We start from the raw sequence: 17,462 nt of genomic DNA on the forward strand, positions 1-17,462 counted from the left end.
TCTTCCAGTTTCACCTGGGATATAAGGTATTCTTTGTAGTGTGGTAACCGTGGTTTCTCTTCAGAGTGGCTAAACCAAGATTAGGCAACCGTGAGGGCCAGGCAAATGTCAAAATTCATTCCAAAACACCCTGCTGGATGCAGGGAAGGTAGTGGGATGAGCTCCTTCCGAGACTGCCGAGCTCAAGCCACTAGAAAACCCATTCAAAAACGTTCCTATCTCACTTTCAGCAGCAATGCGTTCACCATCAGCTCGGTCAGCACCAACCCCCAGGTACTTGTGCACAGCTGCTATGCTGTAGTGGAAGTCCTCCTCGTGGTGATGTAACATCAGTGAGCAGCTCAGAGCATGGAGGAGTCGCTGTGGAACACCCAGAGAGACGCCTGGTGCCCCAGCTTCCTCTGGTCCGTGGCCTTCACATAGACTTCCGACTTCCCTGGCACTCACAGGCCATCACAGGCTCAGGAGCAGGTTGGAGGCTAAAACACCTTTACCAGATAGAGATAACCAAGACCAAACGAGGCTGGGTCCTAAGAGCTCTCCCCAGCAGGGCCTCAGGCTACTCCCAACGACTGTAAGGGGGAAAATCCAGCAAGTGGGCGGCCAGATGGAGTCGTACTTGTCACACTGCAGTACACGGGGAGAGACAGTCTAACCTAGTCCCCGAGCACGAGCAGAGCCAGGAACCCATGCTCTGGTCCCAACTTTGCCAATGCTCAGCTGTATAACTCTTAGGTGGGTCACTTAACCTCTCTGTGTCTCAGTTTCCACATCTTTCAAAGGGGAATATGAAAGTGGCTTCCTCATAACACTTCTATGATAAACAAAGACATAAAATGGAAAAATACATGTAAAAACCTACGGGAAGAGATAGAAAAATGCTATACAAAGTATTATCATTTAATGATAAGATGCTCAAAATGTTGTTTGGTGTCCTCAATCTTCATACCCTCCACCATGCCTAATCCAAGCTTTCAGACAATGAATTCCCACCAAAAGAAAGCCCTTTCTCTGATCTCAGTAGCTTTGTGTATAACCAGTACTTCTCTCAGTCAAGTAGACCCAAAGGCTGCTCTGGGCCAGGATGGCAACATTGAGGTTCCTTTCTCGGGGAGTCCAAGCCATGAAGAAGCCTATAAAACATCGGGAAAAGGCTGGGCTACTTGCTCCTCCAAACCTCTGCATGAGCCCGGGTTAATAAGGGCCAGGGGCAGGTCAAGATGAAAAGTCAGAGTTCCTAGGACCTTCACTAACCCCACTGCCAACCCAAAGGCACACAGTAGGGCAGCATCCCCTTGCTGATCAGAGATCCCTGTGGGCTACCCACACAGGCAGCGTGGACTCCATGCTTGCACACGGTTCACCTCCTTTCCTTTGTACTGTGTGTGGGGACAGAACCAAGACTCATTAAATAAGCAGTGGCATTTTCTGTGTGGCTTCTACTACACTTGAGCACTGGCAATCCCCATGTTGCCTTCTGAACTACATACACCTAGAGCTAGCTGCCTTCTGGTCATGTTCTTATGTAGCTTCCACAGGAGAACACCAACAATTCAAACTTAATTTTTTCCTCCCCCCAAATAGGCCCTTCTTCCCATGCCCCCATCTCAGTGAATGGCAACCCAGTGGGCAAGACAGACCTGGGTGTCAAGCCAAAGGATTTTCTCTCCCTCACTTTCCATCACCAATCAGACTTCAAGTCCAAAAGCTCTTGTGATCTGATCTCTTGAAGTCCATGCTTCCTCCTTATACCCATTGTTACTGATTCCATTTAGCCTCTCTTACTTCTCTGTATTTTGGTCTCCCTTCCTACAGCTAAAGTGAACTTTCTAAAATTTAATGCAAACCATATCCCTTGCTAGAAATCCTTCATTCGCTCCTCACAATCCCCAAGACTGAATCCTAAACTCTGTATCATAATTTACAAGGCCTTCCAAGCACTCTGGTTTCACTCCCATCCACAGTACACCTCATGTTCCTACCAAGCCAAGTTGTCTGAAACCCCCTAAGCACCCCAGGCTTTCTCGCACTTCTGGACTTTCCTACTAGCCATTTGTTTTGGATATTTATTCTAGCCCTCTCCCCACCCCTTCACTAGCCTAACATCTTCAAACCTCAGCTTAAAAATCATGTCCCAAAGGAAGTCCTCTGTGAAAAGTTCTTCTGCCAGTGTTATGTGCTCCTTCTATACACCCCAGTGACTATCACAGCCCTTTATCATATTTATTGTTGTTGCTTATTTAACTGTCTCTCCCACTAGACTGTAAGCTTCAGTGTGAGACTATCTTATTCACTGATATGTGCCTGGAACCTAGCAAAACATCTAGCATATACTAGCATATATATAAGTATATATACATATGGGTATATTTATGTGTGTGTATATATATATATATATATATACACACACATATATATACACATATATATGTATATATATGTGTGTATATATATATGTGTATATATATATATAAAACAGTGAGTGAATAAATGGATGGATCGATAGACAAACAGCCTAAGTGTAAAAAGTTAAACCCTTAAGAGCCACAAAGGGTCTATTTATAGCATCTCTATGGCCTCTAGGCCAAACCATTTTCAATAGGGTAGGACAGGCCCAGCATAGGCAAACAACCACTAATACCAGAGGCCTGGGCCAGACTTCAAGCATCACCAGGGTTTTCCAAGTTACCATTTCATTTCGTCATCCCTTGCTTTTCTAAAGTCTCTTCTCAAGTGTCACTGGGATAGACTAATCTAAGATATATATGGCAGCAGCGTCACTAGGGGAAACACAGTGAGGGGCAGGTACATAGGACAACTGTGTACTGGGGCCACAGAGCCAGGGGGATGTGCAGGGCTAAGCATGCAGTCTGGGAGGGTACCGAAGAGCTGACACAGCTTCAAGTGCAGGGCTGAGAGGAGGCACCAGGCCAAAGAAGGCAACAGGACAAGTAGAAACAGGCCAAGGCACACAGGGCAGGCTGAGTGGGGAGCACAACGCATCAATGAGGTTCCAGCTAGGAGGATAACAGGGGTGAGGGTGAAGGGCAGGGATAAGGGGAAGACAGCTGATGGGCTGTGGCATTCTGGGCTGTTGCCGGGGTAAATGAACATTTCTAGCAAGCAGGTAAGTTGGTGGACAGGAAGGGTAGCTTATCTTCCAGAATTCTCAGTGCCCCTAGATGCTCAGCTACCTCTGCAGGATGTCCTTACAAATCACTCACCCAAAAAACTCCACTGATTCAAATTCTAAAGCCAATCAATTTTGGGTTGTGGGGACACATAAAATACTTCCCCCATTTTCACTGCAGAGAAAAAACAGTCTCTGGATTCTGACAAACCCGGTTTTAAATAAACCTCACCCCTCTTGTCTACAAACTATAGGGCCCTGGACCTCAGTTTCCTCAGCTAGAAAGTGGGGGTGCCCACCTCACAGAACTGTGAAGCCCATGCACCATTCCAGGCACTGTGTAAGTGTGTAATTTCCCTTTCCCTTTACCACTTCCACCCTAAATGAAGGACAATTGCTGTCATTTTAAGTGCGTGTGGGAGTGGAAATGGGGTGAAGGAGGACTCTGTTGCAGACTCATTAGGACAGACAGCATGAGTCAGGGCTGCGTAATATCCAGGGATGGAACAGGGACACTCCTCCCCCCAGCCCAGTCATCCTCATCCAGGGCCCCAGGCTCTTGGGTGGCAGCGGGTCCCCCATGGTCAGGGAATGCGGGCTCCATTAGTACCTTTCTCACCACATTTGGAGAGGAGTGCTGGATGGTGTTGTCCAGTGGGGGGACACTGGGAGGGGTTTCTTCCCCAGACGCCTGGGGCAAGTTAGCAGCAGTATTCTTGTCAAGAGGGAGAGCCAGCTTTGGACCTTCAGATGCTGGGGGCTCATCTGAAGCCTGAAGAAGAAAATAAGAATTTGAGTGGGTTTTACCGCAAAGAGTAGCAATGGCAGCAGCAAAGGCTGATGGCCACCCTGCATTACCCATTGTCATCAACTATACATTGTGACCTGCTTGAAAATTTTTCAGAAAGAAAGATACTCTTATCTAAACTCTTGCTGAGACTACATCCTAATATGATAGTCTCAAGATAGAACCCAAACCAAGAATTCTGGGCTAACCCTGCCGTATTCACTTTAGCAATCCTAATGGTTCTGACTTCCATTTTGCCTGTGGTCCTCAGTGAACCCTAGACCTTTCTCTGCCATCATGAGGGTGGCTTCATATCTCCTCAAAGGAACTGAGCCTCAGAGGGAGACATCTGAAGCATGATCTGATGCTGTCAGTGCTAAAGCAGAAATGTGAGGCCTTATATTTTATAATAAGTAAAAGTCCATAGAGCTGCTTTGAAGATACAAACGTGATTACAGAATTAAAGGACATACCACTGGGGAAAAAGTGAGAAAGGATGGGGAGAAGGGTCTGGAACAGGAAACTCCAGGAAAAAAAGAAAAGCACTAGTTAAGGATGAAGATGTGGAATGCAGCAAAGATCCCAGAGGTACAAATGTACCTCCTCAGTTGGCTCGTGACTGAGAGAAGACAGGAGCGGCATTCATCACTCCCCCAGGGAGAGAACGAGGCCTCTTCTGTGGAATTACAGTCAGCAGACCGGGATCCAAGCCTTGGCTCTGTCTGTCGCTCAATGTTTTATGATCTCTAGGCAAAGTGCTTGCCTTCTCTGACCCCCTCTTCTGCGCCTATAAAATACACATGGCAATGCCCACCTAACACTGTTGATAGGATAAATCGTATAGCATATATAAAACATACCCAGCTTAAGATATCTGAAGTAAATTTTAAGTCCACAGCTGAGTAGTGTTGGAAAGCTGCCGCCCACTAGAATCAAAGGCATGCCCTCCCGCCGCTCCTGAAGCTCTCCCCTTTCACCTGAGATTCCTAAGTTCCCAGCCAGGGAAGTGGGAGGTTATAAAGATAAGAAACAGCCTCCCTTCTGTCCTGGCAATGGCAGGAGTCTAGCACAGCTCAGAAGATTCTATTAATGGACAAGGTCCCTAGCGTCATCTAGGAGGGCAGGGCTAAGCCAGGCCACTCTGGAGAGTATTGAGCCCAGATCTATGTTGGGGCAAAGTACCATGCTCTCTAGAGCTTTTCTGTGATGGGCAGGGGAACCCAGGGAGGACTTGAAATGTGAGGGCTGAGTTCAAGGCCACCCTAAGATGAAGAATCTGTGTTCCTGTGACTGGGGAGGCTGTGTTTGCCGAGCGATCCCAGGACAGGGAGGACATGTGTCCCAAGCCACCCTGAGGCTCACCTGCACGGCATCCTCCTGGCTCTGGGACTGGATGGGTGCTGGCTGCCTCACAATGTAGTTAATCTGCCCCACAATGGTTTGCTGAAGGTGCTGAGGAGATTTGGTCTGATTCAGCTGCAGGCTGGGCTGCTGAGCCTGAAGGAGAAGCTCCAGGTCCTTCTGCATCTCCTCCAGCTCAAATTTGTGGTGCATTATATCCATGTTCTGGGAGCAGGCAGGCCCAGGCGGGCTTCCATGCTGACTAGAAGCCAGGTGCTGGGATGGAGGTAGAGGTGGCGGCGGCTGCTGGGGTGGGGGCGGCGGAGGCGGCAGAGGTGGCAGCTGCTGCTGTGGCTGCTGCTGAAAGTGGCTGAGCTTCAGCTTCTGGTGGTGGCCAAACTGGACTTGGATGGAGGGGGTCTGTAAGGGGGGCTGGGCATGGGCTCCTTGCTGAACATCCTGCGGGGGCACGATGCACACTGGCTGGGAAGTCAGCTGCTGCCCCGGCCGCTGAGACGAGTTCTCCTGCTCCACGGGGGGCTGCGTTTCCAGCCAGGGCTGCATCAGTTTTGGTGGCTGAGGATTACAAGCCAGCTCTTTCTCCCTGGGCAGCAGGGCAGGGCACTGCAGAGACCCCAGTTGTTGGGGTGCCATCTCAGAGGGTTGCCTGAAGCTGTGAGCTGAGTGTATGCCGGGTGGGGGGACCTGACCTTTGAGGGAGGGCGAGACTGGGGAGCAGTGGGAGCAGCACACAGATGAGGAACACAGTGCTGGAGACTGGAACTTATGTGAGGGGTGGCTGAGAGTCTCTTGCTGTGCCACTGGGGACTGATGGCTTTGATAAAAGGATGGCGGTCCCTGTAAGCCTCCATAAGCAGGAGTCTCTGCCCGGGACAGCTGTCCACCTTCAGTAGTTATACAGCCTGAAAATTCAGAATAGAGAATGTTTCCAAAGGGAATCTGCAGTTGTTCCCTGCTTGCCACTTCCTGCTCCTGGGACCAAAGGACATTAGTCAGTGGACCTGTACCAGGTGCAGAGATTAGGAAATTCAACCCCTGAACTCCAAGATTTGGTCTAGAATGCTGTCAGCAATGGAACCAGTATGGACCTTTGGGGGCCAGGGACATTTGAGACATTAGCTCAGCTTTTACCAGATGCTCAGTCCTCACTCTGTTTGTATCCCGCTACAGAAACCATGGACTCCTTCAAATAGCACCCACTCCTTTTTAACACAGGCTCAGACCAAAAAAAAAAAAAAAAAAGTCAACATTGGGGATGGGGAGGTAGTATGCTGGAGAGTAGCAAAGGAGAGAGAATTGACCCTGGGACAAATGAATAAGTCTCCAAATATAGGTCTGGGAGGCTGTGTTTTGGGCAAGTAGGATGGACAGAGTCGGAGAGCTCCAACACCAGGTCAGTAGCAGACACGAGCACTGTCCCGAGGTCCCAAGGCTTCGTGCATTAGTAGACAGTATATATGCCTAGCTCAATCTCGTGGCTTCCTCGCCTCATTGTTTTGATGAGGCTTGCTTAGGGAAGACCCAACAACTTAAGAGCCAGAGGTGTGTTCTATTCATCTCTGATCCCTCAGCACTCAGCATGGGGTGCTGGCCCACAGCAAGGGCCTGCCAAAGGTCTGCTGAATTAAATCAAAGTGGAGGGGGAAGCAAAGAATAAATCTAAATATTATGCTTCTCTCTGTCAAGTTCAAAAACCTTCCATAGAGGTTAACAACCCAGATGAAGGCAGCAGTTGGCCGTTAGCTTAACAAACCTACCATTGGGCCATCAACACAGGTACAACCTCAGGTTGTCTACATTCTGCCTAAAGACTCAATGCCAGAAAATCACTGCAGCAGGGAGGGCCATGGGTTATCTGTTTCCATCTTGACTCCAGAGGAGGTGTGTGGACACTACCCCTCTCCCTCCCTCCTTCCCTCACCTTGCTGCTGATACCCATTTTGTGCCTACGCACACGAATACCCTTGTATGGCCACAGAGACAGAGGTTCACCTGAACTGCCATACAGCAGTCTGAAGAGCAGAGCCACTGTCTTGTTTCCTCTAGCAATGAAACCAAGGTAACAGGGACATTCATGCAGAATGGAAACCTCAGATTTCAACTGGTCCTGTTACAAAAGTCCTGCATTGCCATCGCTATTTAAGTTGTCCCCCTCCTCAACCCCACCTCACTCCCGCACACACAAAATGGTCTGCTGAGTGACTCCATGACCACTGGCAGTCTCAGGGAGTGCCTTCTCTTGGGATTAGGCTAACCTACCCAGTAAGCTAAGAAGATGCTCTCTATTCATTGTTAGCACTTATGTAAAAGCCCACAGGGTGGGCCCTGACTCACCAAGGGAAGCCAGTTGCTTGGTCCAGAAGTTAGGCTCCCAGGTGAATCTGATACTCCAAGGGGAGCCAGGATCTGTGTTACAGTTTGTCTCCAGCAATCGCTGCATCTGAAACACAATCTGACAACAGAGCCAAAGGTCATTTCTTTGGGCATCTTGCACCTGAATGACAACTCCCTCTCCCTCACTCTTCGACAGGGTGAAGGGCTCAAAGCCATAGGTCTTTAGCCTCAGGTCCCCCATACGCTCATTTCCTTGAACCTTGGTATCTTCACATCCCTTCCCCTGACCTTGTCCCCTCCCTGCCCCTACCAGCTCATGCCCTTCCTCTTATCCAGGTTTCCTGATCCCCTATACTTTTATCTTTCAGGCCTTGAATGGTCTATAATTCTCCCTCAGACATCACCTGCCTGGCAGCCCTCTCAAGAGTTGCATTCATTCTTCCATAACCTTGATTTGAAAGCCTACAAAGGCAGACATTCTCTGAGCTCCCACTGCTGTCCTTCCATCCATATGTAACACCCCATCCTAACAACTGCCCTCTTCCTCCCTCATCACTTCCATCTATCCCCTATCATGAACTTTTCCATTTATCCAGGATTTTGGCAAGTGTCCAACTCACCCTTGCCATCATCTAGTTAACCAATGCCTCAGTCAGCATCTTGGCCTCTTCCTTCCTCTCTTTCGTGTCAATCACCTTCACCCCTCTTTTCAGGTCAGCCACCTTACCCAGACCTTTTCATCTTCTAGAGACCTTCATCTCTAGCAACTGGCCCCTGCTTTAACTAGCTCTCACTCTTTCTGACAATGCTTGCTCCTCAACCTTACCGAACTCCCCAAGCCCTGTGCCATTGGTCCCTAGGGCCATTCCAGCTTCCCATCATTTTCAGTAACAGTATCACTAGCGCTTAACTCCCTCTGCATCACCACAGTCTATTAGCCTTACGTCGATTCAGACATCCCAAAGCCATGTTATCTGGGGCCAGTTCAGTGATCACTAACCTCGGGGGCACCCTATAGTCCTTTTTCTTATCACTTCTTTTCTTGTTGGCTTCCTCTTCCACTGTCCTCGATGACTATCTCAAGTCCACACTTCTCTCCTCAATTATACTTACCCAGTGCCTAATTCTCCTATTATCACCTCCTACTTCAGAAAGGACAAGAGACACAAAAGACAAACTTCCCCAAACTGGTACCATATGTACCTCCAACCTTAACTACAGTATACTGAGACCTTCCTGTTCTTCCTTCTCAGAGGGGTGCCCCTTCCATTTAGGGTCCACTGGTTCACTCTAGGTCCTATTTCTTCCTGCCTTCTCAAGATGCTCACTCCACCACACATCTCCTTTATCAATAATCAACCTCTTCTCCCAAAGAAACTTGCACAAATGCCTTCCACATTAAAAAAAAAAAAATCAATCCTCCAAATCCATCCCCTTCTCAAGCTACCTTATTTCCCCTCTTTTCACTTGTTTCTAATTCCTCCCCACCTCCTCTAAGGCCCCTCAGTCTAGCTTTTCACCCTCCTGTTTTGCTGGAATTTCTTTCAGAAGATCACCAGGGACCTCCTGATTCCCAAATCTCAAGGCTTCTCTTCACTACTCCTCTTTCACCTAGGTAGCGACAATAATGTGGACGACTTGAAATGTGAAACTGTTCATTTATGTGCACTACACCCTCCTATTTTTCATGCCATCTATGACTATTTCTCCTCACCGTCCTTTACTCTTCTTCTTCCTTTGTCTATGCTGAAAATGATAGTATTGCCCTGGGTTCCAGATTTCTTGTCCTCTTCCTTCACACACTCTTCTGAGGTGATACCACCAAGATCCCAGTTACTCCTACATCTCTAGCCCCAACCCTGATTTTTCTTCTGACTTCCAGACCCATCAAGCAAAACAGATTTTGGACATCTTTGAGATGCCCTGCAGGCACCTTAGATTCAACATATACAAATATAAACCCCACCAACTTCTTTCAAAATTCTTTCTCCTTCTTCTGGTCTTCACCATCCTCACAAGCCCAATACCTCAATATCATCCTCGATGCCTCCTTTCGTCTTAGCCCCCATTTAAACCCAAACAATTGTCTACGGGATGCCCAGAACACTGCTGGTGTCCGGGCTCATGTCTCAATCCATGACCTAACACAGGACTCCAGAATTTCCCACCTGAGTTGTCTGGAGGAAAGCAAGACCATTTTAGCACCTTGGCACTGTGGGGTTTGGTAAAAAGATGCTTATTCACTTACTAGCCCAAAGGCAGTGATTGATGAGTTGGAGCTCTTACCAGCTCTTTGCTGAACAGGAAAGGGACACTGGTTTTGCTGCAGACAGCCCAATTGATGAAGTTCTGCACATGTTCAAACTGGCGGTTGAGAACCATGATGCTCTGTAGCTGTTGCTCCAGCTTCCGCTTTCTCTCATTAGTAATGCCCTGCGTATGTATGGACAAAGACAGAGTCCCTGATCCTGTTCTTGGACTTCAGTCCCCCTGTTTGGGGAGTCTGGTGGCCTGTGGATCGGTGTGACCCTGACAGGGTCAGACAAGATTGTGCCCCTGAGAGGACAACAGTGGGACAGAGGGACACAGGAAGGGAGGGGAGAAGGTGGGTGGATTTTATAGTGCAAATATGAAATGGGTGATAAATGAACGAGGACATGAACAAATGCCTACATCTCTTGGGCATAACTTGTTTCATGATCCTCTCTTCCAAGGCGATAAGCGTGTATAGACCAGGAAGGCAGATGACTTAAAGCCTTATAGCATTGATGGGAGTTTGAACTGATTTTCCAGCCCCTAATGAGCCATCCTCGCCAAATTAGACTGGACATTTTAAGATATAGAGAACAGCAGAAAGCTATGGAAACTGCATATCTGAATTCCAGCCAAGGGGGCTCTGAGCCCTGGGACTAGCTTGATATGTGCCTGGTTTCTGACCCAGGGAGATCGCCAAGCCAGCCATCTGATCCATCTGTCCACATATACCTCCAACTCCTCTATGAGCCCATTGGCCTGTTTGTTCAGCTCATTCATCAGAACCATCTTGGCCATTTTGATCTGGTTTTCCACCTTCCTGTGTTGATGCTTCACTTCAAAAATCCTATAAATAGAATGGGACATAGCATGATGAGCCCCTCCTCCAGGCCCATGATGACCTAGAGATAACAAACAAAACAGCCAACAACTTAGAGACTGCCTATGTAGATCAGGGCCCAGCAGGCACCAAATATAAAGAAATAAGAACCCTCCTCCACCACCCTACCCTTTGCACACGCAGCCCACTTGATCTAAGTGGGCCAATGGCCCAAAGTTCAACCAGGTTTTCTCTAGGTAAATATCAGGTCCACACTCAGGTCAACCCAGCAGCTCACTAGTTACACAGCAATGGAGACAGGACAGAAAGAGTGAGTATGAGTATGACATCGTGTAATCTGTTGTCTTAAAAAGGTGGATGCTCCACTAAACAATGCCACGCAGTAAAAAGAGCATGGGCAAGGACAGAAAGAAGACTAATGGTTGCCAAGGGCTAGGGATGTTGGGGGGAATGGACAGTAACTACTAATAATGTGTACTGGGTTTCTCTGGGGAGTGATAAAATGTTCTAAAAGTAGATGGTAACAATGATTTACACAACTTGGAATATACTGAAAACCACTGAATTGTACATTTTAAAAGAACAATTTTATGGTATATAAACTATAGCTCAATAAAGTTGTTTTTTTTTTTAATTTTTTTTCAACGTTTATTTATTTTTGGGACAGAGAGAGACAAAGCATGAATGGGGGAGGGGCAGAGAGAGAGGGAGACACAGAATCGGAAACAGGCTCCAGTCTCTGAGCCATCAGCCCAGAGCCTGACGCGGGGCTCGAACTCACGGACCACGAGATCGTGACCTGGCTGAAGTCGGACGCTTAACCGACTGCGCCACCCAGGCGCCCCAATAAAGTTGTTTTTTTAAAAAAGAACACAGGCTTTGGAGTCACACATACCTAGCTTCCAAATCCAGCTCAGTCACTGACTAGCTGTGTGATCTCAGACAAGTCACCTAACCTCTCTGAACCTCAGTCTTCTCATTAGTACAATGGAGCTAATCCAACTCTAAGAATTGTAATAATTGAACAAAATAATGCATGTATGATGTCCAACCCAGTGCCTGCCACATGATGAGCTCTTAGTGTCTACTAATTCCTCTTCCTACATTAAATATTAATGGTTCTATATCATTTGTAGATGTATATGGAAGACACTGGGAAAGGGATGATAAAGGGTAGATTTCCACTGAGTTACTGCACCCTCATGATAAACCCAGAATCTGCTTCGTGCCATCATTCTCAAGTACCTACCCTGGCTATGTCTGTCATGGGCCACATTCAGGAGGCATGTGCCTAGGCTCAAACTCACACCGATCACCCTGACCTAGCTTGGTCCCATTTACCAAGTGATGGCCCAAAGCCCTTTCACTGGCCCTGAGACCTCTAAGTTCCAGGACATATGCCTTCTGGGACACATGCCCACATCTGCTTAACCTCATGTATTCTTCATAAGTACTACATCTGATAGCCTGATATCAACATCCAGGATGTCAAGAAACAGAGCATTTCCACAATTGGCAAGGGGCTAGTCTGTGTTACCTGTCCTCAATTTGCTTTGCAGAGGTCTGTAGATTAGATTTCTTATGAGCCACCTGTGTAGTCACACTTTCCAGAAGCATCCTCTGGTTTTGCAAAACTTCTTCAAGATGTCTACACCTAAAGAAGGAGGCAGAGAAAAAGCTGAGGAGATCGGAGTATTCTTCTGAGCATGCCAGTCAAGCAAGAACCCCCACCATGTATTGTCTCAGCCAGGCCCATGGAAGCTGGGATTATTAAATCTAGGGAAAGTCAGATATAGTGCAGAGTCTTAACCCTTCAGGTCTTCTCCAGAGAAGCCCCCACGGCAAGAGCAGAGAAAAACTCCAGCCTCAGGGCTCCAGATTGGCGCAGGCAGAGAGAGGATTTTGATGCACTAGGAGGCCAGCACTAGCAAAGCAGAGTCCAGAACCCTCCCAGGTCCCCTTTGAGCAGCCAGCCATCCCTACCTATGTTCTTTGTGTTCCACCATGAGGCAGCTATGGCATGTTAGAACATCACAAGTCTCACAGAATAGCTTGAGCACTTCTTGTGTGTGTAGAGGACAGTACAAGGCGAAGTCCCCAGAACCACCAGTCACTCCTGCCAGAGAAGACAGAGAGAGTGGGTTTCTCTTGCTCAGGAAGACTCTCAGATAGGCTCCACTGAGCAGCCCTCAGCCCTCAATGGACACAGGGGAGACACAGAACCTGGAGGAAAGGTGGTGCAGACAGGAGAGGCCTCTCTCTGGGCCAGTGAGGTTCCAGGAGCACAAGGAAGAATGTGAGCTTAGCCCGGCTGGATTTGCCCAGCTGTCCAGAAATCACACACCACCCAGCCCCAGGTATCTCACCACCTGCCAGAGGCTGAGGAAGGGGCCTGCTACTGCAGCACATGAATCTTCTGCAGAGTAATGGATCCTCTAAAATTCAACCTAAAGCTCTTCATTAACCAGGGTGTTGCTGCGGGGGCTATAGGCCAGGACACAGACCATTAACTCTGGTTCATATGGGTGTAACTAAGGTAAAAACCTTCCTACAGTTAAAGGACCTTGGGCAAAGACTGTCAAGGAGACTGTCATTGAAAACAAGTGGCAATGAATGGGCCAATGGACAAGCCCTGACCCAGGCTGTTTAATTATGCAAGTAACTAAATAGAAGTGAGGCATGATTGTTCTACTTAGAGATGAAAGTAGGGAACTCGGCTAGCACTCACAATAATTCAGGACTACTCTTCCCTGCACGTCTCACCCACACTCACCCCTCCCACCCCCAACAAAGGAGAGCCTAGCCATGAACTTGTACTGTGGCTGTGACTCTGGAGGAGACATTTTTCTTTTGGGAAAGGCTCTAAGACCACCTTTACCTTCACCCCAGTAGGGAGACAAGGTCAGAGAGCCACTCTCCAGAGGTTTTAGGGGCCAGAACTGCTTAAGGGCACGTGAGCCGGTGGGGGAAGCAGGGAGAGATACCTGGCGGGCCCTTCTGGGCCCGGGGAAAGAGAGGGCCCCCGGGGGCTGGGCCGTGCCGGTGCTCCTCCGTGCAGGAGCTGCACAGCCAGCGGTTGCAGTAGGTGCAGAGGATGTGTGCTGCCCTCTTCTCCTTGCACTCGGAGCAGTTCTGGAAGCAGAGAGGTCTGGAGTTACTGACAGCATCCTCAATTGGGCCTGCCTCCATGAGGGACTGGGGGCCTGTAGGGCTATTCTCGATAGGGCAGTCAGTTTTGGAAAGCCACCTAGGAGTGACAGTGGTGGCTTGTGAAGGAAATCATCCTTTGTGACTAAAAGAATAGTGGCCACAGGGACTATTCCCCCAAGGCTCAAGCTGAAGATGAGGAGAAGGCAAAGATCTACTTCCCAGGCGACATAGCCTGCAGGGCATGGCAGACGGTTAATGGATGATGCTGTGAAAAAAGCACACAGCCAGTGTTAAGGAAGCACAGGGAGGTTTCCAGGAGCTCAGTCTAGGAGTTGCCAGGAAATATTTCATGAGGAAGTGACTTCTGATTGGATATGGAATGACAGGTAGAAGTTTCCCAAGCATGCAGGGGAGTAAAATGGGAGAATACAGGCAAAAGCGGGGAAGTTCACCGTGCCTGCAAAAAGAGAGAAGCCACAGATGTGGGAGTACACAGAAAGACAATCGATCATATACAGCCAAGAAAGAACAAGTACAGACCAACTCTCAAAGCTGTGTTTCCACAACTGGGGCTTGCTGGACCCAAGAGAACCTAGTCCTCTCCTAGTCCAAAGGTTCATTGATTTGGTCAGCAAATATCTGGCAGGGTAATGTAAAAACATGTGTAAAAAAGATTTGTAAAAAAGTAGCCTGTCTGTGCCTGGATAATATAGGCCATCAAAATAATGTGTATTCTGACAGCTTTGTACTCATACTGGCCTCTGACAAACCCACAGGGGGAAGGAGGGGAAAAAAGAAGAGAAATACAAGTGTTACTCATTAAACTATGAATTCCTTGAGAGTAGAGAACATGGATGTTTGTCTCCCTAGCACCCAGCACAGGGCCTGGCACATGTCAGACATTCACTAAGAATTCAATACAGGATCAAGTAAGTACACTGGCAAATGAAGAAAATGTAGTGCCAGGAATACCCCAGAGGAGAAAGGAACAGTAGGTGCCAGGCAGTAAGTGATGTAAAATTGCAGAAACTCAGAAAAAGAGGTATTAGTTGCTAAATATAGGCAAGATTGATTAACCCATTTAGCTGGTATATAAGTTTCAACTGAGGGGAAGAAAAAAGGAAATAAAAGATCAGTACTAATATTTTTCAGTCAGAGCTGTAAGAGAGAGAAAAATAGCCCCATTTTACTTCCCCCAACTCAAATATTTTAATTCTCTTTAGACGGAGGGATGGATGGAAGGAAGGAAGGAAGGAAGGAAGGAAGGAAGATTAGGCAAATTGATGGAGGGGTAACAAGTCAGATGAAGTGATGGGTGAATAGATGAATTTACGGACAGGGGCCCCACAGATTTCTGAAAAGGATCAGTTGTTTTCTTGTCCTGACTTACCCTGGCCATCTTGGATTTCCCAGTAGAAAAGCACTGCAGAAAAAAATGCTCAGTTACATCCCTGGTGAGGTCCACTTGCTTACACCCAGGACAGGAGATGAACTCTGGGAAGGGGGCAAAAAAGCAGAGTCAGGGCAACATGGCAGATTATACATAAGGCCTAGACACAAGGTTTTCTACTACACAACACCAAGGCATGTGTCAAAACCCCTCGCGCCAAAATGACCTGTGTTTGATGTCCTAGTCTGCACTTACCATCTAGGTGCTCTGGACATGACCACTCCTTTAGGGGCCGGCCCTACAGACCTCCTCACATCCACCTTCCCGACTTCCTCACAAGCCATGTTACCTGTTCTGCTTCTGATTAACTGGGTGCCTTCCTGCTGCTCCCACTCCTCATTGCCCAGCTCTGAGACCCAACCTCCCATTATTGGCTAAGCTCCAGGGGGTCAGTTTATCCCAGGACACAGATCCAGCCACTAAGGTTACCACACAGCAGAACTACTATAAAGATCTCAAAGCCAGAGCTTCTAGAAAGCTCTTCCCACAGAAAGCAAGGCCTCCCTGTCTGCTCATCTAGCAGATATTTTTCTCTTCTTACTGCCAATACCAATCAGTCTGCCCATGGGGCTCACAGAGATTTTGTGGGGCCTTCCCCACCTAATCCATATTGCACGCCCTACACAGACGTATGTTTCACCTGGGTACACGGACATTTTGCCCTATCCCCTCTCCCCAGGGAAATGTAAACATCTCCAACACTTTCCTCAGTATACGGGGTTCCCGAACTACATAAGGAACATAGACTGCCACCCTGGAGACTAGAGTGCTTTTCGGGCCCACCTCAAGAGCAGGAAGCTCACTGGGTGCAAGGAAATGCAGCTCCTGGGGAGGGCCAGGTGCCTGTGCCCAGGCATGAGGGCCACCTGGAAAGGGGTGGCTATGACAGAGAATGCAGTGGTACCACCATAGTATTTTCTGCCTCATATCATCGAAATGATACAATGGCAGTTGCTCTAGACCTGCAGTTAGACAAACTTACGTCGAAACACAAGGTTTACCACCCAGTGACCTTGGTTGGGCAAGTCACTTAATCTCACTTAGCTCCTCAGGTGTCCTGTTTCTTCACGTGTGAAATAGGAAGGGAAAATAAGAGTTGCAAGGTTTAAATGAAATAATACTTGAGAAAGCACCTGATCCTCCACGAACGTTGACTTTGAAATCAAAACATTTCTCATATCCCATTTATGGCAAGGCAATGACCTCAATTATCAACTCTCCCAAGTGATGGAAGTCAGATAGTCTGAGAGGTAGAGTGAAAAAATAACCATAAATTCTCCACCCACCCCCACAACCCCCCTGCATCCATGCTGTAGCATGGAGTCTATTGTCCACCCTTTGAAGCTAGGCCACCTTCATCATGTACTCTGGCCAAAAGAAAGCCACAAAAGTGATGCTGAACCAGTTCTAAGCCTAGGCCTCGAGTGGCTTTGTATGATTTAGCTCTGCTCTCAGAACTCTAAGACTTCCACCTGAACGACCCCAGGTTAGATTGCTGGATGAAAGACTATGCAGACAGAGGCCTCGGTTCTCTCTAGTGCTCACTTGAAGCCGTCATAAACCAGTTAGCCCCAAATGACTCACTGGCTGAATACAGACAAAGGAGTGAGCACAGTTGAGCCTAGCCAAGCCCAGCCAAGCCCCAAAGAACCAGCCAGAGAGTCCCAGCCCAAACTGCTGACCTATAGAATCAGTATTTTTAAACTACTAAGTCTTGAGTGTCTTATAATGGAGCAAAAGCTAACTGATCTATCCTGGAAAAACCAAAATCCACCAAATCATGCAAAGTAATAATTCAATACTTGTCCTCCCCTTCCCCCCACTGAAGAGACACCCTCCCCCACACACACCCCTCACAGAGCCATGGATCTGCAATCCCTAAGACATTCTCCTGCCTGTCAGGAACAGTGGCCAGAGGCAAAGAAGAATGCTCTTCATAGGTGTCATCATCCAGGGGAATTGGGTGACTGTCCCTCTCTTCCATTTGGCTCACCCTGAAGAGACTCCCCTTATCTACCCCCAGGTCAGAAACACTGCTCTAAATGTTGAAAATAATTTCCACAAGGCTTCTAACCCCCTGGTAACAGATGCCCAAACATTAGTCTCATTAGCATCAAGGAAAAAAGGGAGAAACAACTGAATAGATCAGACAAGG

The 17,462-nt window shown here is 47.9% G+C and overlaps 1 protein-coding gene across 2 annotated transcripts in view; it reads right to left on the bottom strand.

The window, feature by feature from the left end:
• TRIM66 (tripartite motif containing 66) overlaps nucleotides 1–17,462 on the bottom strand; it is a 57,449-nt gene that overhangs the window by 16,278 nt on the left and 23,709 nt on the right. For both annotated transcript variants that reach the window (XM_043580576.1, XM_043580577.1), the window contains exons 2-10: nucleotides 15,248–15,351; nucleotides 13,692–13,839; nucleotides 12,691–12,823; nucleotides 12,245–12,361; nucleotides 10,599–10,713; nucleotides 9,900–10,046; nucleotides 7,614–7,731; nucleotides 5,280–6,181; nucleotides 3,741–3,902 (exon numbers count right to left, since the gene is read on the bottom strand). In XM_043580576.1, coding sequence (XP_043436511.1) covers nucleotides 3,741–3,902; nucleotides 5,280–6,181; nucleotides 7,614–7,731; nucleotides 9,900–10,046; nucleotides 10,599–10,713; nucleotides 12,245–12,361; nucleotides 12,691–12,823; nucleotides 13,692–13,839; nucleotides 15,248–15,351 — 1,946 coding nt within the window. The remainder of the gene's footprint in view (nucleotides 1–3,740; nucleotides 3,903–5,279; nucleotides 6,182–7,613; nucleotides 7,732–9,899; nucleotides 10,047–10,598; nucleotides 10,714–12,244; nucleotides 12,362–12,690; nucleotides 12,824–13,691; nucleotides 13,840–15,247; nucleotides 15,352–17,462) is intronic.

This window comes from Prionailurus bengalensis, chromosome D1 (assembly GCF_016509475.1).
Source record: "Prionailurus bengalensis isolate Pbe53 chromosome D1, Fcat_Pben_1.1_paternal_pri, whole genome shotgun sequence".
In the NCBI taxonomy this organism is placed as follows: Eukaryota; Metazoa; Chordata; class Mammalia; order Carnivora; family Felidae; genus Prionailurus; species Prionailurus bengalensis.